A 21450-nucleotide genomic window follows, 5' to 3' on the forward strand; every position below is an offset into this window, starting at 1 on the left:
AAAAGGGAACTGCGACATTTTGGGCGAGTCCTAGCTCCATCAAAAAAAAAAAAAAAATGCAGGCCTTCTAGCGATTGGATAGGAGCGCCAGTGCCGAGAATTCGACTTCCTAGTGGTATTTCGCGGGGTGGGGGTGGGGGGGGGATTAATGAAGTCAGACCTTGTTTTCTGTGCCTGGTGTTGCGTTCAGGGGGTGTGCTAAGGCAGGCAGAAGGGCATGTCGTGGTTCAGTGAAGGTCAGAGGCGGGGTGACTGGTGGATTAAGCTAGTTCAAGGCTTGGAAGTTCACCATCACTGCTTTTAGAATTGCCAGAGAGGTGACGTGATCGGGAGAACTGGGTAGTCCGGACTTTGCCACCTACCATCCCGCCGGTGGACTTAATTGCTTTCAGTCTCTGTAAAATGAGAACAGTGATACAGACCCTACCTGAAATTCTACTATGAAGCTCTACTGTGAAGATAGTGTGCATGGAAAGCATTAGTGTAGTTATATATTGTTAGGGTTGGTATGTACTGTGAGAGGAAGACATTCCTGGAAAAGGAGTAGAACAGTATTTGTTTTCTAGTTCTCTGCCATACAACAGGTAATCCGTCCCTGGTTTTCAGGTCAAACAGAGGAGTAACTGTTTCATCCTTCACGGGGTCATTCAAGGTAAGAGAGGCAAGGCAGCTAGGCGAGTACCCCCAAATGTTCATGAGCAATCATAACATCTGGAGAATGATAAAGTAGTAGGCTTTCACTTACTAGATCACAGAACTGCATATTCATGGACAAGATTTTCTGTATTTTGCGCAGTCGCCCTTTAGGCCTAGATTATCACGTATTTAGGTATCAACTGTCCTTTTCTGATTTTTGTCCTCTTGGTGCAGAGTGTGAATACAGAGAGGGAAACATTTTTTGAAATTCTGAGGGATTGGTAGAGCCTAAGGAGATTATTCAGAGGACAGTTCTTTTCCATTCTGTTATTCATACATTGAATTTGCTTCTAGTTGGAGGTTAGAGCAGCTCAAAGGAAGATAGATCATCCTTGCATTTGAAGGTGGTTGAATTCACACCAAAATGAAAGGAAGAGCTTCAACAGCAGCAGTGGACATTACATCCTCACATAGAAGTTATCTTCCCTTAGGATATTCCAGCCCTTCGTTACCTTGTGTAATTGAAATAGGCTTTGGGATGATGCTAGCGTTATTTGTGTTGGTGTGACAGAAGGTATATTTGTGAACCTGTCAAGACATTTCACATTAAGTTCACTTAACTGACCTGCAGTCTCTGCAGGTGCCTTTTGTAACCTCTGGTGTAGTTTTCCTTTGCTTTCAGCAGTAGAATGTAATGGTTAAGAATTGGATTCTGGAATCAGGGCCGTCTGCCTAGCTTTGAATTTTGGTTCCACCAGCATCTTGAGCAAATTGCTTAATCTCTCTAAGCCCCATCTGGAAATTTAAGAAAATAATAGGATTGTCATGGGAATTAAATGAGATAAAACATTTAAAATGCTTGCCACAGTTTCTGGCATGTAGTAAACACAAAGAAATGCTGCTTGTTGTTACATTTTGAATTTAATCAAAGCTCCATTGAAGCAAAATAATTTTAGAATGTGTAACATTCATAGGAAGCTGAGAATGAAAAATAAACCAGGAGGTGGGAACTGAACTATCCACAACTAAACTGTGTGGCCTGAAAGCGTTCTTTACTCTGTCTTTAAACTCTTTCTTCAGGGGTGCCTGGGTGGCTCAGTCGTTGGGCGTCTGCCTTCGGCTCAGGGCATGATCCCGGAGTTCTGGGATCGAGCCCCACTGGGAGCCTGCTTCTTCCTCTCCCACTCCCCCTGCTTGTCTCTCTCTTACTGGCTGTCTCTGTGTCAAATAAATAAATAAAATCTTTAAAAAATAAATAAATAAACTCTTTCTCCAGTCTATTTAGTTCTGTGGTGATATCCCTGGAACCTAACAGTATGATAGGATATCCCTCCACAACCTGGGCCAGTCCGGTGGGGCTCTGTTAGCTTTGTCATGGTCATTGTCAGCTTTAATGCTGAGGTAATATTCTTGTTATTGACTCAGCATGATTTTTCAGTGTTTAGTAATCATGGTTCAGAGGTGATTAGTTGGATAAGAATACAGGTTTATTTTTTGACAAGTTCTAGAACTTTGACTCAGGCTTAAGAATCATGAGCGAGATGACTTTGGGCCCCTGTACCTTTCTAAATCTGTTGCTTTCCTCAAATGTAAAGGCCATATTAAATAATCTTTTAAAGCCTGTTTTTACCTTTAAAATTGTATTAGAATAACTTGTCTGTATGTGCATAACTATATTCACTTGAATAGGATATAGGATAGGATGTTGAATATATAAAATACTGAATAGGTTGTAGAATGGGATCAGTACTTTGTCCTTTAATTCTTTTACATCTGTCAGTCAGGCCTCATTGGATTCTCAGCTGCACTTGGATTTCAGTGGCCGATTTAAGCTCTTTTCTGACGGCCTCGTTAGCTTTGTGTAAAGCTTGCCTGGCGATGACTTGTTCATGGCCTCAGTCTTTCAGGCACGGTTCCTTCTTCTTCTGAATTTTGGTAGCACTTGGTACATCCTCACCTGGGACAGCACTTAACATGTTGTACTGTGATTTTTTTTTTCTTTTGTATCCCCCCCCCCACTTTGAGTTCTTAATTATAATAACTTTGGTCTCCTCCTTGCCTTACGTAATGTAATGCATGATACCCTCATTAGGATGACCTCAGAACTGGGACTGTAGAACTCAGTGACCTATGAGAAGTAAGCAGAATCTAACTTGACGTCAGCTAATATCTTTAAGAGTTGAAGACCCTCCCGTAGAAAGAATATGCAAAGAATTCAGAATAAAATCCAACAGTAAACAGATGTTTTGAATCCAGTCAAGGGGTGATGCAACCTTGAGGGAAAGTCCAGCTTCAAAATCAAACTTGAGAATTAGTGTCACTCAGAAACAAGGGACATGGATTCTGAAATCATTGATTTGGGGGCTTAGAGACATGACTAGCAGGAAGGAGGGCTCTGTATGCTCTCATTATGGTCAAGAACACCACCCTAGATGTCTAGGAACTGGCATCACTGCCAGCATTTCTTGGGCTCAGGCCCCTGAGAAGATAAACTTCAAAAATTCTCTTGGAAGATAAGTAAGAAAAAATTTTCAAGTTTTTAGGTAGTATTGGAATGTGTGCAAGAACCTTAGATTGACTGCATTTATGGTTTAGTTTACTGGCTTCATTATGAGGTAAATATTTGGGAAACCTTGTTTGTGATTAGATAGTGACATATTTAAAAATAAAATCGAATAGATTCTTTTGATAATAGAGTTAAAAATTTCATAGCAACTTTTAAGTTTCAAAGCCTCACTTGAAGTTGGTTAAAATTTAGCAGATTTACAAATAGAATAGTAAGATCTGGTGGTTGACCTTAAAAGCCTGAAGGACTGGGCTTTTGAATGTAAAATTATAAATTCTATGGATCAGCTGTTAGTCTTTAAAACTGAAATAACCCATGAATAATGTTTTCTGTGTACAAAAACCATTTTTAATTTGCCAGAAAATAATTAGATGATGCATAAGTCAATGACATTCTCTTGACTCCAAGAAGGCAGCCCATCATTTCTTTTCACCTTTTAAAGAATATATGCCTCAAAATAATAGTGTTACTTTTAGGTACCTGTGGTAGAATTGCTTGATGATTTATTATTACAGAGTAAAAAACAAATGATCTCATGAGATTTTGAAGTGACTTCCAGTTATGGCTTTGCCATCCCTTAACTATCTGAAACAAATTAAACGAAAGCAGCTTTATAGCTCTGGCAGTCGGTTGAATGGAAGGCCACCAAAACACACCCAGACACATCATGAATTCTTAACCTTTTATGCTTGTTGCTAACCAAAGAATGGTTTCCAGATCTTAAGTCCGCCTCTGCCCTCTATCTTAGAAGATGGTCAGGTGTTGTTTCTGCTTTGTTTGCTACATTTCCTGTGTTGCTGCAAATATCTGCTGGTGTCTGATTTCTTAAAGACATAGGTACTTACTCAAAATTCTCTTGCACTTATACCTTTCATGCTGTAATTTCATTATGGTCCTTTGGATTTGGCTGGTTTTGTTTCTTTACCATGATTGTGGTAGTACATGAGCCAAAGTTAGTTTGCCACAGGATTTATTCATATTATTCAAATTTTTAGTGTGCTGCTACCAATGTACATCATTAACATTTCCCACTTTATATTTAAAATAGAGTGAGCAAGTAATTAAAAATTGAGCTTGTTTTTTTTTTCTCTCTGCTTATGATTGGTCTTTTAAAATGATGCCTTTTTGGTAATTGCTTTTTCTTTTTCTTTTTTTTTAAGCGTCATTCTTCCACTTCCTCAGAATGTGAAGGATTATTTACTCGATGATGGAACTCTGGTGGTTTCAGGAAGGTAAAGTATGCCAGAAAAAATTCTTGAAACTTTATCATGAAGAAAAGTGATGATTAAATCTCGATAATTACCATGTTAAATAAATACATTAGCTTTGGCACCATTCTCTACCTTTTTTTTCCTAGCTCAAATTATGTCCTGATCTTTGTCCTGTATTTCTTGTCAGTGCTCAATTAATAAGATTCAGAATTGGGTACTTCCTCCTCTAATAGTCACCAGTTATGAAATTGGGCAGTTCCTGTCATCTTTTCCTTGAGAAAATAGGTATGATGATTAAGTCTTCCTTCTGGAGTTAGGGAACGGGTGGTGGGGGAAAGAGGGCATGCTGTGACCCTTTGAGTTCCTTCACCTATTTCTTTTTTTAAGTTTATTTATTTAAGTAATCTCTATACCCAGTCTGGGGCTCAAACTCATGACCCTGAGATCAGGCGTTGGACGCTTCTCTGATTGAGCCAGCCAAGTGCCCCAAGATACTTCAGCTCTTAAGATAAAAATTGTCCATTACAAACAGACAGGTTCACTAGGTGTATCATGTAATTCCTTAACTTTTTCTTCACCCACGGTTAACCCCACTTCTGCCTTCTCTGTTCATGTAGTTCCTTTCTTCATAAAGGGAAAACATTGCTAGGCTTTAGTCTTTTTAGTGCAAACTTGAGAAAGTTTAAGAATCATAGAATTTAATGAAGTTCCTATTTTTTCATTCAGGATTTTTGCTCAGAGGTCATGTCACCTAAGTGCTCATCCCTCACCTGCCTTTCTAAAATAGCCTAACAGGAACCCTTGCTGTACTGTACTCCTTTTTTGTAGGATTCTAGGTTGAAAATCATTTTCCCTTGGAATTATTACAAAAATTTTTTATTATGGTAAAATACATGTAGCACAAGATTTACTATCTTAATTATTTTTAAGTGTACAGCTCAGTGGTACTAAGTACATTTATAATGTTATGCACATCATCACCGTCCACCTCCAGGACTCTGTTCATCTTGTAAAGCCAAAACTCGGTCCCCATGGAAACACTGACTCCCCATTCCTCCTCCCACTAGCCCCTGGCTACCACCGTTGTACTTTCTGTGCCTGTGATTTTTGAGTACTTTCGTTATCTCACATGGGTGGAATCGTGCAGTATTTGTCCTTTTGTGACGAGCTTTATTTCACCAGCATGATGTCTTTGGGGTTTGTCCATGTTATGGCGTGTGTCAGTTTCCTTCCCTTTAAGGCTGAATCCTGCTCAGTGGTATAAATGGGCACATTTTGGTGCCTTACTCTTCACCCCCTTGCCTCACTTTATTTTTCTGCATAATACTTCTGTCCATCTGACATAATTCCCATAACTGTCCTGGTATTAGAATGTTGGCTTCATGAGAATTGGGACTTGGACAGTTTTGTTCCTAGCTCTTGGAACAGTGCCTGATACATCAGAGGTGCCTGATAGACATTTGTTGGATGAAGGAACTTAGAAACTTAATTAGAATTGTATATGTTTTCAATAACACTAATTTTTTTAAAGATATATTTATTTATTTTAGAGAGAGAGTGTGCGTGCGAGTGAACGGGGGGGGCACAGAGGGAGGGGGGAGAGAGTCTTAAACAGACTTCACGCTGAGTGCAGAGCCTGATGTGGGGCTTGATCTCACGACCCCGAAATCACAACCTGAGCTGAAATCAAGAGTCGGACACTCAACCAACTGAGCCACCCAAGCGCCCCACAGTAACACTAATTTTACGGCCCCCCCCATTTCTTGTCATGAATTTTCTGTGTAGCTTTCTGGATTATATTTCTGTTTTTGGTATTCTCAGCCTCATAATAACTTGAAAATTATTAATGGAGAGCCTCATTAACTTGGAATAATTGCAGGATAAGGAAATAGAATAGTCAGCCAAGACTCAGCTTTGGGATACTTAAAGACATAATTTTTTTTTTTTTAAAGATTTTATTTATTTATGTGACAGAGAGACAGCCAGCGAGAGAGGGAACACAACAGGGGAGTGGGAGAGGAAGAAGCGGGGTCCCAGCGGAGGAGCCCGATGTGGGACTCGATCCCGGAACACGGGGATCACGCCCTGAGCCGAAGGCAGACACTTAACGACTGCCCTACCCAGGCGCCCCTAAAGACATAATTTTATTCTCAAATCTAGAACAATAATGAGGTCAGATAAATGGGTCTATAAAGAAAATGATTTCTAACATTAGAAAGTACTGGACAGATTTCTGTACTGTTAGCATATTGAAGAGCCCCTGTATTGTTTTTCATTGTCCAGATGTTTGTGGGAGCTTGTGGCAGGCCCTTTTAAATACTGTTAAACAGCTCTGTGCGGCACTCTGCTGCACAGTAATGCACAGATCAGAGAGGGACCCTGCCCTTTTGGAGTTGATGGTTCAGCTTCATATTTTGTGGGAGCTGATACAGCAGTGCTGGTCCTTCCATCTCACTGCCTGCTGTCAAATCGTATCTTTGTAATTTCTTGCACTCTGTGCCTCATTTTCCCTGTCTGCCTGTAAATGGGGTGACTGATACCCTAGAACTTATCTGGGTTGTTACGCAAATGAGAAGAGATCGTGTGTAAAATGTTTCCCCGAGTACTGGTATGTCGTATGCTATTAGGAAACATTAACTGCACTCACCATCATCATCAATCTCAGTCCGAACATTAACCAAGCACACCAGTAAAGGTGTAAGTGAAAATTGTGATGAGACATTAAATCACTGCGGGTGGGCTGGCTAAGGAGTGCAGGGAGTACTGAAGTAACCTAGGAGCCTCTGAGACAGGAAGTTTGGGTGGAAGGTAGTCAGTTGATGGGTGGAGGGAGGAATCTTGAGGCTGAGGGAACAGCATTAAGGAGGGCTCTGAGACGTGGAAGGTCTTCACCTGCAGGACACTATAAGGGGGTCATGTGGCTGGATGTGGAGGACTGAATGGTGCAAGAGTTGGTTGTTGCCATTGGAGAGGTGGTAAGAGGTTGTGTGGGAGTCCTGTTAAAGATCCTAGAATTTATTCTGAGATCAGTGGGAATGCATTGAAGAGCTCTGAGCAAGAGAGTGACCCTAGCAGGTTTCAGGTTTTGAACTAGGACTGGTTACCATGTGGAAATGGAAAACCGGTTGGGAGGATACTGCATCGGATCAGTGTGAACTGACAGTGGCTTGAACTATGGTGGTGACCCTGGAGGGGGAGAAGTGAATGGATTTGAGATGTTTTGGAGCAGCTGCACCTTCAGAACTTGGTGACAGAGAAGGTGCTGGCAAGAATCACCCTCTCATTTCTGGCTGAACAGCTGGATGAATGAAGATGTCATTTGCTCAGGCTGAGAAAAGCCTTTGATTTGAAAAGGGTGGTAGTTTTAGATTGGATTCCTTTTCTAGGTAAAAACTTGAAAATTATAGGTACAATTTAAATGAGGGACATTTACAGTAAAGTGCACAGATTCTGAGTGTAATGTTTGGTGTTTTGATAAATACATAAACCTGTTTCATCACCTCTTCCATAAAAAATGCCAAACATTTCCACTCCCCAGGAAAGTCCCTGCTGCCCCTTTTCGGTTGATCCTACCTACCTCCCCCAGCCCCACCCCAGGCAAACACTGATCTGATTTAAATCTCCATACCTTAGTTCTGCTAGTTCTAGGACTTGATGTAAGTGAAATCATATAGTATGCATTCTTTTCTGTCTGGCTGCTTTAACTCCACATAATGCTTTTGGGATTCATCTGTGTTGCTGTGTTTCATTGCTAAGTTGCTTTCTTCAAATGTGCCTTTTTTTCTTTTAAAGATTTTATTTTTAAGTAAACTCTATGTCCAATGTGGGGCTTGAACGTACAAACCTGAGATCAAGAGTCCTATGCTCCACTGATTGAGCCAGCCAGGTGCCCCTAAATGTGTCTTTTTAAAGCTTAGTGTTTGTGTTTTGTGTGTGTATCCCTCTTAGTATATTCCTTGCTATCCTGTCTTTTTTTCCTTAGAGTCAATGGCATTTTATTTTATATTATTTTTTATTTTTTAATTTTATTTATTTATTTTTAAAGATTTTATTTACTTATTTGACAGAGACAGCCAGCGAGAGAGGGAACACAAGCAGGGGGAGTGGGAGAGGAAGAAGCAGGCTCCCAGTGGAGGAGCCTGATGTGGGGCTCAATCCCAGAACGCTGGGATCACGCCCTGAGCCGAAGGCAGACGCTTAATGACTACGCCACCCAGGCGCCCCTATTATTTTATTTTTTAACCTAGGAATATATTTTTAAAAGTTTTTATTCAAATTCCAGTTAGTTAACATACAGTGTAATATTAGTTTTAGGTGTATAATATAGTGATTCAACACTTCCATACATTACCCGGTGCCCATCCTGACAAGTGCACTCCTTAATCCCCATCACCTAGTTCACCCATTCCCCCCCCCACCTCTGGTAACTATCAGTTTGTTTTCTCTATTGTTAAGAGTCTGTTTCTTGAAAAATGATGGTTAGATGCCTTGTAGTAGGTGGCAGTGCCATAACCATACGTGTGTGTTGTTAGGCCCGGGAGTCTCTTCCATCCTTGTAAAGGGGAGTGCTAACCTCTCAGTTCATACAACACTTGCTCTCCTAATCTGATCTTTAGTGAAGAGCGGGGGAATAAAAAAAACAAGATGAGAGGACCCTATGGAGCTTTAATTTATCCAAAAATAACATAATTTAACCTAACCTAAAGGGATAGTAAAATTTTACATGGGTTAACAATTTTGGTTGGGGTGACCTTGGAGAACAAAAACAACCTCCGAGCGATTAAAATCTAGACTCACTAGTGACTATATCAGTTATCACTTATTGATCCCAAGGTATTGATCAACAGAACAAGTTACCCTGTGGATAACAGCACACTCCTATTCTAGAGTTCATATCAACAATAGGATTCATGGCCTCGGATCAGGACATCCTAATGGTTTTCATTTGTTCAACAATTACAGTCCTACATGATCTGAGTTCAAACCAGAGTAATCCAGGTTGGTTTCCAGCAGTAATTTCTCCCTGAGTCCAGATAATAACAGGTGAATGAGTGTGTATTTAATATATTATTTATAGAGTACCATAACTGCATCCATTAATATGTGAACATTTTAGCTCCTTTGTATGGAATGTTTTCCTGCATCAAAGGATACAGTATTATAGTTACAGATAAATAGGGTGGAGTTAATGAACCAGAGTTACAGAATATTCTTTTTATTGTGAGTAGGCCAGTAGTGAACTACTACTTGTTATTTGTAGATACTGAGATAGATCAGTTAGGCATCTCTCCTTAGCATAGACTATGGGAATGAATATGTATGACTTGGTTTTGTTTGATAAGATAGATTCTGAAATGGGAGGGAGTAGGAGCAATATGAATGCTTAGACATTCCATCATGTGTAAAAAGTGCCCCCGCCTCATTATCAAAGCAATACTTGCTCATTATAGTAAACTTGAAAACTACAGAAAATATAAAGAAGCGGAAAAAAATCACTTATAATTCCACCACCTAAAAGCAATTGCTGCTCAAATATTGGCACATCTTCACTAGTCTTTTTAAACACATTTTTTAGCCTAAGTTATGAGCATACTACATATATATTTTTATGTTCTTTTATCATTGAACACCATAGCATAATTTTTCCATGTTTTTAAAATGGTGTAAAAATTATTTTTAAGAACTGCATAATTTCTGTGTATATGCACTTGCTATTTCTGATCTGATGTCATTGTTGGACATTTAGGTCATTTACAACTTTACTGAAAAATAATTCTTCAGTGAACGTATTTTTGCATGGAACACTGTTTGCATTTAGGATTATTTATGTGCAATAAGAATCCCAGGCTCTAGTCATAGAGCAAAGGTTGTAAAAATTTTTAAGACTCTTGACCAGGGGGTACCTGGGTGGCTCAGTTGGTTAAGTGTCTGCCTTCGGCTCAGGTCATGATCCCAGGGTCCTGGGATCCAGCCTGTGTCTGGCTCCCTGCTCAGCAGGAGTCTGCTTCTTTCTCTCCCTCTGCCCCTCCCCTGCTCATGTGCTCTTTCTCTCAAATAAATAAAAAAAAATTAAAAAAAAAAGAAGACTCTTGACCAAATAGCTTTCACTAACCATTGTACCAGTTTATGCTCTTAATACTAGTGTATTAGGGTACCTATCTCAGAACGTGAAATTCTTATTTAAATGCTTTCCTCTGGTTTCCAAGTTAGTTGTTACAACAAAGAAATTAAAAGGCAGACCAAGCCTCAATATAATTTCTACAGTTTCATCTCGCATGAAGTGAATGTGGCCTTTTTGCTCTTCCAGCTCTTACTTAATCTCCTTAACCTACCATCCGGCACTCCCTGTGTTTGCTTCCTGGGTCAGTTGGGGTGACTTTGTTCTCAAGTAATGGAATATCTGCTGTGGTCCAAGTGTTTGTGTGGCCCCCGAATTCATATGTTGAAATCCTAACCCCCAAAGATATTTGATATTAGAAGGCGGGACCTTTGGGAGGTGATAAGGTCATGAGGGTGGAGGCTTCATGAATGGCCTTTCTGCCCTAATAAAAGGTGCCCCAGAGAACTCCCTTGCCCCTTCTGCCATGTAAGGACACGGCAAGAAGGTGGCCATCTGTAGCCCGGAAGAGGGCTGGCACCAGCACCTGACCCTGCAGCACCCTGATCTTGGACTTCTAGCCTCCGGAACTGTGAGACATAAATTCCTGTTTATACCTGGTGTATGTTATTGTGTTATAGTGGCCCGCACAGACTAAGACAATATCCAGTTTTAAACATGGCTTAAATAAGAAGGCAGATAATTTATTTCATTAGAAACCCTACGGCATGGTAGTTATTGGAAAGTATAGTAGTTCAGTGATGCTAGGACTCAAAATCAGCTTCTCCGTGAATTTCTTGATTTTCCTCTCCAGAGTCTAGGTTCACCATAGTCCGTTCAAGGATCATGTCCTCAGACTATCATATCCAGAGATCCTGTCTCATGTCCCTCTTTAAGAGCAGGGTAGACTTTCTCAGGAGCTCTCTGGCCCTTGTTGGTCAGGGGCGGGTCCCTCACTGGCAAGGGGGATGGAATAGCCATGAGTGGTGGATTAGTCTGTATGTACTGTCATGGCTGGGGAGAAGTCCATAAGGCACAGGGGCACTTAGTTTCTGAACATGTTGGAGGTTTTATGAACAGAGAAATGGGGAAGTGGCTATTGGGATCTGCCATAGCACTCGATTCTTCATGCCTAATCTCCCATTACCTCCACATAGAGGACATTTTTTTCACTCCAGACTTTCAGTTCTATAAGGTGTCTTGTTTATACTTAGAACTTAAAACAGAGTCTGGGCTCAATAAGTATTTGTTGAGTGATGAATAAATGAACATGATTACTTCACTCTTTCCATGGCGGCCTAAATGGAGTCAAATGAAGAGTACAGACCAGGATGATAATTGGGTTTATCTTGTTTGCCAGCTCAGGTCTACTGGTAATGGTTTCCTGCAGTGGTATGTTGAGAAGGGTTCTGAGGCTGTACCCAAGGTTCAATGAGAAATAATGCTTGATTCGATTATTATTGCCTATAGTGGGTATGGGATAGGAGGCTGGTAGTGTGCATTTCTGGTATAGATGGTGATTCATTTTATTGCGCATAATTGGGTGTGTCCCACCCTCATGAGATGGGTGCTGAGTGTGCTACAGAAATAAGACGGGTGGGATATCCTCCCTGGGGAGTCCCTGTTTAGTAGCCAAGTCAAAGATGTAAATAAATAGAGGTCTGTTTTTTTGAAATAAAAGTATCCGTTATTCTGATAAGAATGTTTTTGAAGTTTAAATAATCAGTGGGGTGATTGAGGAAGTTTTTATGGTAGAGGTGATACTGGAACTGGGCTCACAGGTTGGATCTGACTCAGGTGGTTTGACTCACTGCTTCCAGGAACTAATCTTTACTTGTCCCTTTCTGATCCCAAGTTCTTTTTTTCCTGACTTGTCTCCTTTAAGGCAGAATAATAATAGACGCCAATTATAAAACACTTGTTAGGTATGTTCATGATTTGAATCTTCACAACTCTTTAGAACAGCTGCTACTACCCTGGTTTTATAGATGGGATAATGGTGCAAAGTTCTTGACTAGTAGTGGTAGAACTGACACACTCAAGCTCCGTCTGCCTCCAAAGCCAGTGCTCTTAAGGTTTCCTATTGCTCTTAGGTTCCAGCTCTGTGCTAGATGTGATACAGGAAATATAGAATACTTTCAATATTAGCATCATGCTTTGGCCAGTTCAGCCCTCAGTATTCAGAGATACATACCTTAGAAAGCCAGTCTAGTAAACTTGCAAATTTAAACTCTCCATCATCTATGGTGACCAGGTTTCAGGACATACCTCACAGTAGGCACTGCAGTAAATTCTTCTGAAGAACTATTTGGATACACTGGTTATAAACATGATTTTTAAAATGTATTTCGTTATACTAAGAAAGTGATGTTTTAGAGTGGTAAATACATTTTCACGTTCATTGAATACTTTCTGTATTGTAAGTTTAAATAAGCCATAGTAAAGATAATCATGTTGTATTTAAAAATATGTGGTATTTAAAGAGGGATGCAAGAGAAAGAAAGGCTAGCTCCTTGGGCAGGGATTCACAAGTGACAGTATGTTAGTATTATCACTGTGCTACAGTGTCTGGTTCTTAGCTTCATGGATCTGGCAAGTCAGTTCTTTAGGATTGCAAAGGTTGATAAAAATTTAGGAACCGGGGTGCCTGGGTGGTTGAGTCCGTAGAGCATGCGACTCTTGATCTCAGGGTTGTGAGTTCAAGCCCCACGTTGGGTGTAGAGATTACTTTAAGAAAAGAAAATTTAGGGAACTGATTGATACATGTTAACCAGAATTACAACAGATTGATCGATTGAATGATTGGCAAGCCAGTGTGTCAATTTCTTGGTTTATAAAGGAGGATATGCCTTTCCAGTGATTGCTACTGTAACACTTAACATACAGTACACCCTTAACAAATTTGAAGGGAACCGCTGTTTGTAGCTTTGTATTTCTTTTTTTTTTTTTAAAGATTTTATTTATTTATTTGACAGAGATAGAGACAGCCAGCGAGAGAGGGAACACAAGCAGGGGGAGTGGGAGAGGAAGAAGCAGGCTCATAGCAGAAGAGCCTGATGTGGGGCTCGATCCCACAACGCCGGGATCACGCCCTGAGCCGAAGGCAGACGCTTAACCGCTGTGCCACCCAGGCGCCCCTGTAGCTTTGTATTTCTTAACAGTGTACTTACACTAATTATTTCTTAGTTATGTCCACCTTAGATATTATTCCTTGACTTTGTGTTATGGTATTTGAAGATGTAGTTTTCTTACGCCTTCTCTATCTTCATTATAGTTTTTGGTTAAATTAGTCATTGGTTACAGTATTACTACATTATTGTGGCTGGGCCAACTGTATACTATGATTGCTTTTTCTTTAGTAATAACCATATTCTTTAAATTTGCTTTGTTTTCCATGTGTCTGTCACTAATACCTAGTAACTGTTCCAATAGACAGGTCATAGCCTGTTCGATATTTCTCTAAATAGTCATGGACACTTCCAAATGGAACAGTTCCATTTTCTGTTCCTGGAGATTTCACTTTAGCAATCCCCCATCCTCCTGTTCCAACCTGGTGGCTCTTCAGGACTGGTATACAGCTGTCACCTTGGAACTTTACTGTTTTGTGTTGGATTATCTGTCCCTTGGATATCAGTCATATTTTTGGGTCTCTTGAGTTACTCATTTTATTGAATTTCATGCTCTACAATGCATAGGAGGAAACACTTCTGAGCTTTTGCATACCTGAAAAACTTTTTTATTCTATAGATTTTTTGGGGGTGGGGGTGGGGGTGAATTGGCTTAGTATGGTATTCTAGGCAGAAAATTTCCCTTGTGATTTGAAGGTATGGTCTACTGTCTTCTAGAGTGCTGTGAAGTCCCTTGTCATTTTGATTTGTGTTCTTTTATTGTGAGCCAGTTTTCTTTATGAATGTTTTTAGAATTCTTCTTTCATGTTTTTATATTTCATGATGGTCCTCTGAATTGCCCAAACATACTGACTTAGAACAGTAAACATTTTGTTTGTCAGTGATTGCTGAAGTGGGTGTTGAGAGACAGTTCTTGGGTCTCAGTTCCTGCTTATTTGCACACAGATGCACTGACAACTTTTGTTCTTGATTATCTTTTCAAGGACGTTTATATAGCAAACAGCCTTGGAAGGTAGAGGTAATGGCTCGCTCTGTAGCAGAGAGCAGGTTTATTTACTGTCTAGCATAGGTAAAGACAGTGTCTCTGCCCTTGGGTCAGAGACTGAACAGGTTCACCTGCAGCCCATCATAAAATATGAAGTTCCCTAAATTCAGGGTTCCTCAGTTGTGACGCAAACCTGGGCCACTCCTTGACCTCCCCTGGGACAGGGGCCAGCGGAAACTGATGGGCAGATGAAGCTCATGCTTCATGCTGTGCCGTCAGTCAAAGAGTCCTTTGTTTCTGACCAGGAGTCTTAGGTCTTCTGCCAGAGTCCACGAAACTGTGGCCAGCTAGCCTGTTAGCTTGCAAGTAGGGTAAAATCTCAGAGCCTCTACACTTTTTTTTTTTTTTTAAGATTTTATTTATTTATTTGACAGAGACAGAGACAGCCAGCGAGAGAGGGAACACAAGCAGGGGGAGTGGGAGGGGAAGAAGCAGGCTCACAGCAGAGGAGCCCGATGTGGGGCTCGATCCCGTAACACCGGGATCACACCCTGAGCTGAAGGCAGACGCTTAACCGCTGTGCCACCGAGGCGCCCCGAGCCTCTACACTTCTTGACACTGGGCGAGACTTCTGTTGGTCTTCCTCAGATCATGTTGCTGTCATCATTTGGTGGTTCCGCTGAACACGCGGGTGCTTTTAAGATGGCCTTACTCCCATGTCTGGCCGTTGATGCTGGGCCTCTCTTTCCATGTGGTCTCTCATCTCAGAAGACTATCCTTAGCTTCTTTACATAGTGGTGGCAGCATTCCAAATGTGAGAGAGGAGGCTATAAAGGCTTTTGACACCTAGAATTATGTGGTGTCACTTGTGCTTTGTTTTGTTGGCCACGATTAGTCTTGAAGCCAGTTTAAATTAAAGGAATGGGGACATAAATGCCATTTTTTGATGGGAAGAGTGGCAGAGTTGCCCCGCAGAGAAACATGTCAGACTAGATGGGAAGAATTATTGTGGCCATCTTTGCACATCACCTGAGTCTTCCCCCGCCCCCACCGTTCACTGTGCTATGTACTTGGTGAGCCCTTCCATTCTAGAAACGTATTTTTCCATTTGGGAACATTTAAAAATACTGTATCTTTGACAGTTTTCTCTTATTTTCTGGTTTCTCTTTCTTGAACTCCTGTTATTTAGTTATTGGATCTTGTTGGATACTTGAATTTTATCATTCCTCCTCTGTTATTTATCTCTTCTTAGCTCTTTCTGGGAAATTTCCTTCATTTTGCCATTCATTCTGTTGAATATTTTTTATTTTTTATTTATTTTTTAAAGATTTTATTTATTTATTTGACAGAGAGACAGCCAGCCAGAGAGGGAACACAAGTGGGGGAGTGGGAGAGGAAGAAGGCAGGCTCCCAGCGGAGGAGCCTGATGGGGGGCTCGATCCCATAATGCCGGGATCACGCCCTGAGCCGAAGGCAGACGTTTAATGACTGCGCTACCCAGGCGCCCCATATTGAATATTTTTTAAAAGATTTTATTTATTTATTTGACAGAGCACAAGTGGGGGAGCAGGCGGCAGAGGGAGAGGGAGAAGGAGACTCACCTCTGAGCAGGAAGCCCGATGCGGGGCTCGATCCCAGGACCCTGAGATTGTGACTTGAGCTGAAGGCAGACGCTTAACCAACTGAGCCACCCAGGCGCCCCCAATTTATTGAGTTTTTATTTAGTTTTTAAAGATTTTATTTACTTGACAGAACATGAGTGAGCACAAGCAGGGGGAATGGCAGAGGGAGAAGGAGAAGCAGACTCCCTATGGAGCTGGGAGCCCAACATGGGGCTCAGTCCCAGGACTCCAGGATCATGACCTGAGCTGAAGTCAGACTCTTAACCGACTGAGCCCCCCAGCCACCCCTCTTTTGAATTTTTGAATAGCAGCTACCATGTTTTCATTTCTGCAGGTTCAATCCTGTCCTCTGTTCCTTTCTTTCTTAAAAAAAAAAAAAAAAGTTTTTTTTTGTAAAGTATGTTCCATGCCTAGCATGGAGCCAAAGGTGGGGCTTGAACTCACGACCCTGAGATGAAGACCTGAGCTGAGATCCAGAGTCGAATGCTTAAGGACTGATCCACCCAGATGCCCCTCCTCTGTTCCTTTGTTACAGCTTCCAGTTTCTCTCTCATGGGTGTAGTATCATCTTTTATCTTTTTATCTTTCATCTTCTTTATCTTTTATCTTTATATTAATGATTTTAAAAAATATTTGTCATCTGGTCCCTTTATTGTCTCTTATATATACGTTTTCTTTCTCCTTTTATTTTTTTTGTTTTTTAAGATTTTATTTATTTATTCGACAGAGATAGAGACAGCCAGCGAGAGAGGGAACACAAGCAGGGGGGGTGGGAGAGGAAGAAGCAGGCTCATAGCAGAGGAGCCTGATGTGGGACTCGATCCCATAACGCCGGGATCACGCCCTGAGCCGAAGGCAGACGCTTAACCGCTGTGCCACCCAGGCTCCCCTCTTTCTCCTTTTAAAAAACTTTTTTTTTCATCTTGGAATCTTTCTTTAGTTTTCTAACGATTCTAGGTCTTCATTCATATGTAAGAGTGAGGACATAGGTACACTTACACTCGCTCACTCTGTACCCAGGTGGGGCTCGCTGACTAAGAGTACCAGCAATCAGCAGGTAATGATGGAAGTTCTCCAGATGACACTTAACCTATAGGCCTGTTCTGGGGTGGTTCAGTTTCTAAAGAGAAGAATCTTGTCGTCTGTGTGTGTTCTGGGAGCAGGATGGGAGGAAGGGGACTGGCGGCCTCACCGTTAGTGTGACTTTCACAGGGCTGCTCGTCATACTCTAGCATTTCATCCTCATTTTCCTCTGGGGCATTATGGACCTGAGTCCTTAGCCTCTTTGGTTCATGGAGGAGGATTAGTTGTTAGGGTGTGCAGCGTGAGGAAGGCTGTGTGTGTCTTGCTGCCCCTTCTGTGAACTTCACACAATCACCTGTTGGTAGCCCGGAGCTTCGGTCCCATTATCTGTGGTAGGTCTAGGTTCTATCTCTTGCTCACTGGGTTATCTTCCTCACTGGTGTTTTGTTTTCCAAACTTTTATTGCTGTCTCTTTTCTGCAGTTGTCTCCTTTTTTGTCCTTTATTTCTTTGGGATGTTTCCTGCCATCTTAGTGGAGTTTCAAGAGGGAGCATAGGGATAGAGAAATGCCCATGGTCAACCAGAAGCCTCCCTTTCCCTTCTCTTATAGTTTCTTGGTACAGATCCTATGCTGGTTCTTGTTCTGATTATTATTGTTTTCATTGATGTGGTGAGTTCTTCAATTACTTGTGGTTTAGTGTTCATTAGAGGGAATACTCTGAGTGTTTTCAGCCTTTGCTTCCTCCCTAGGCAATGAAGATGGACTGCTAGCTGGTCCTCTTTAACATGTAGCCTCACTCACAGGCTTCTTCAAAGATAGCATGTCTGAGTCTTTCTTTCCCTCTCTCTTCCACACCTTTCTGTGGTGCCAGTCCAGATCCAGGGTAATTCTTGACACCAGCCCACATGTTCTGTTTTCACTGTATAAGCAAAAGATTCTTGATTTTGCCTCTTGGGGGTATTCCAGCTCTTCGGTAGAACAGCTCTTTGGATGATTCCTTTTGGCTTCTTCATCTCACTTGATTCTCCTTGTCTATGGCAGTACTTATCTCATATATTGGGATTGAGAGCTGGAGTTTGAGTTTTTCTTTTCCTTGTTCTAGTGATTTCTGAGAAGAGGGCAGAAAGTGTTTCTTCTGCCGTCTCTTATTGGAAGTGTACTCATTAATTTTATATCAGCTTTTATTAGTTTCTGTCTCAAAAAATGAACTTTTTTAAAAAAGGATTTTATTTATTTGAGAGAGAGACAGATAGAGACAGAGCACAAGTGGGGTGGGTGGGCAGAGGGAGAGGGAGAAGCAGATTTCCCACTAAGCAGGGAGCCCAATGCAGGGCTTGATCCCAGGACCCTGAGATCATGACCTGAGCTGAGGGCAGACGCTTAACCGACTGAGCCATCCAGGTGCCCCTCAAAAAATGAACTTTTCCTTACATCCTCCAATTCGGAGGCTTTTTTTTTTCATATGCAGTCAGTACATCTGAAATTATGACTACATACATACTGAAGTATTTTTCTTGCTTAATTTTTGTTTTATGTTCTTCTAGGGATGATCCACCAACACATTCTCAACAAGACAGTGATGATGAGGCAGAAGAAATACAGGTTGGTTCAAAAAAATAATCCATTGTATAGACTGTTGTAAATTAAATGAGCCCTGAAATGGTTCTGAGGTTTATGTATTAGCATACATTCGGTAAGGTGAGAAATTACATGAAAACCTCACTTTGACGTGTAGTTTGTCTTCAGAAAGAGATGTCTTGTATTTATGTATCATTTTTAGATGGAGCATTGGTTTTTGGAAGCCTAGTACACTATCCACATTTAATATTTTGTTTCTGTCCTCTTCGTGCAGTGGTCGGATGATGAGAACACGGCTACGCTTACGGTAAGAGCAGAGCCATGCCAGTGTGGGGACAGCCTCACACTGTCACGTAGGGTGCTTCAGGGTTTCAGTACACATCCCTCTCAATTCTCTTTTACTCGCTGTTTCAAATGTATGTTTCTCTGTTGGCTTTGATTTATTATTTTGGAAAATAACTTGAATCATTGTTTGTTGGCAAACATGGCCTTGCCCTTCTTTCCCTTTGATTTCAAAGGAAATATTTTAAGTGCATAGTTGGTGCTTTGACTTGTTTCTTTTGAGCTCTGAAAGAAGTAATCAAGCCTGACATTGAACTTTGAGGTTCCCAGATCTGCGGAACCTAAAGTGAAATCTATAGTCACTTATTCAGGTATATTTAAATGGCATAAAAATTATAGTCTTTCAAGTGAGAGTAGAGAAGTGTGTGGCTTTAACCGATATCTTATATAAAAATGTAGAAGTTGATTAAGTATATTGTCTTTCAGGATAAGAATGCTGTTGTCTAATTCAGCTTGAAATCTATTTTTAATAAAAATATTTTTTTAAAGAATGAGTGAAGTAAAACATGTATTTCTAAAACAATAGTAGGTAAATGAAGCTTTTTATACCTTGATATAAAAGAGAAATCTTTTTATAAAATTCCCTGCAAATATATGTAAAGGCACAAGGGAAACTAGTTTTGGAGAAGGTTATATTCTAACACAATTCTAAATAAGAAGATACCTGTTTTTTTAATGGAAGAGACCTGGTATCCACAGTACAAGAAAAGTAAGTGGAGATGCCTAAACCAATATATTTCCTTAGGTATAAAAAGCATGCCAACATATGCAGAAAGGGAAAGTGTCTGTGGTTTATTTTACTCTGGGTATCATGCAAATCAGTCACTCTCCATTTCTGAAAATCCTGTTCAGTTAAACATGCTTGTTATCTCCTATATTCAGGGCACTATAGTGGATTCTGAACAAAGATGAATTTGGTTTGATATGCCGTTAGGGAGTTTATAAACCAGCAGGGAAAGGAGTCTCAGTGTGGGAGTAGATGACAAAGTGCTATCAGAATAGAGAGAACAGTTAGAACTGAGGTCATCTAGAAATGGGTAAAGGGAGACATGATATTTGACCTGGACCCTTAAAGTGGTGAGGATTATCAGTGCCAACTCATGCTTTCTAATAGATGGTTAGATAGGGAAATTAATAATTTACGTGTGTGTATCTACCAAGCTGCATTCACTAAGGATGGAAGCAGTGATACAGTGACATCATGGTAACAGTGAGTATACCTAGTGCCCTGATCTTGGTTTCTAGATACCTTCTCCACGAAAAGTAATTGAGGCTCCTTTGAGAAAGTCAAGACTGGGGGTAGGGAAGTGAAGATGAACTTGTGATAGCTTGTGTCAGAAAGTAAGAATGAGGCAGGCATGACAGAAAGGATGCAGAGACCAGCTCAAATGGATTCCCACTGGCCAAATAGCTGGATGTCAAAACAGGGATATTAGTGGAATATAACCATTTGCTAAGATCAGTGGTCTGTGATCCCATACCAACAAATAAATGGTTATATTAAGTAAATGGGAGCAAAAGGGAAAGCCTTTTATAGTAGGAAAGGCACCAGCTCACAAGTGTAGAAGGAATTATAGAATTGGAAATCACCATTTGGTAACCATCACAGTAATAATTGATGGAATACATGTTAGAACTCATGAGTGAGTATTTGATGGGAAAGAGGACCCTGGAATATTCTCAAGGTATATCCACCAAAATTACTTATTAACTATAAAGAGGAAAATAGTAACTTTACGGTAGAAAGACCTGGTAGCCAAGTGATCAGCATTAACCTTGTCAGTGGTGGGACAGACCTACTACATCATGTGCCTCCTGATACGATGCACTAAGAAGGACACATCATCTGCCAAACATGCATAACCTAAATCTGATGAGGAAACCTCAGCAAATGCAACTTTTTGGAAATTATATAGAATAACGGCCAGTACTCTTCAAAAATGTCAAGGTCATGAAAGATAAAGGATAACAGAAAGAAGGACCGTTACAGATTAAAGATTGAGTAGACATGACAGCTGAATTCGGTGGTGTGATTCTAGACTGGATCCTCAGAAAGAAATGTTTTTCTTTTGCTAAAAAAGACATTATTGGGAAAATGGGTACATTTTGAGTAAGATCTGTAAATCTGGTATTCTATCAGTGTTAGTTCCCTGATTTTGGTAATTTTGCTAGGTTCTGTAAAATAATGTTACGCACTTTTAGGAAACATACTGAAGTATTTGGGGGTAAAAGAGCATTGTAACTTCTACTTTTAAGAATGT

At 40.7% G+C, this 21450-nt stretch overlaps 1 protein-coding gene and 1 non-coding gene across 3 annotated transcripts in view; one reads left to right on the forward strand and one right to left on the reverse strand.

The window, feature by feature from the left end:
* The window catches only part of CDC123 (cell division cycle 123), a 72134-nt gene that overhangs the window by 231 nt on the left and 50453 nt on the right, over nt 1–21450 (forward strand). For both annotated transcript variants that reach the window (XM_034644408.1, XM_034644409.1), the window contains exons 2-4: nt 4363–4434; nt 18814–18871; nt 19122–19154. In XM_034644408.1, coding sequence (XP_034500299.1) covers nt 4363–4434; nt 18814–18871; nt 19122–19154 — 163 coding nt within the window. The remainder of the gene's footprint in view (nt 1–4362; nt 4435–18813; nt 18872–19121; nt 19155–21450) is intronic.
* LOC117796520 lies at nt 8881–9005 on the reverse strand. The gene has a single exon (XR_004621079.1). It is a non-coding gene; the product is annotated as a U6atac minor spliceosomal RNA (small nuclear RNA).

Source organism: Ailuropoda melanoleuca, chromosome 15 (genome assembly GCF_002007445.2).
Source record: "Ailuropoda melanoleuca isolate Jingjing chromosome 15, ASM200744v2, whole genome shotgun sequence".
Taxonomy (NCBI): Eukaryota; Metazoa; Chordata; class Mammalia; order Carnivora; family Ursidae; genus Ailuropoda; species Ailuropoda melanoleuca.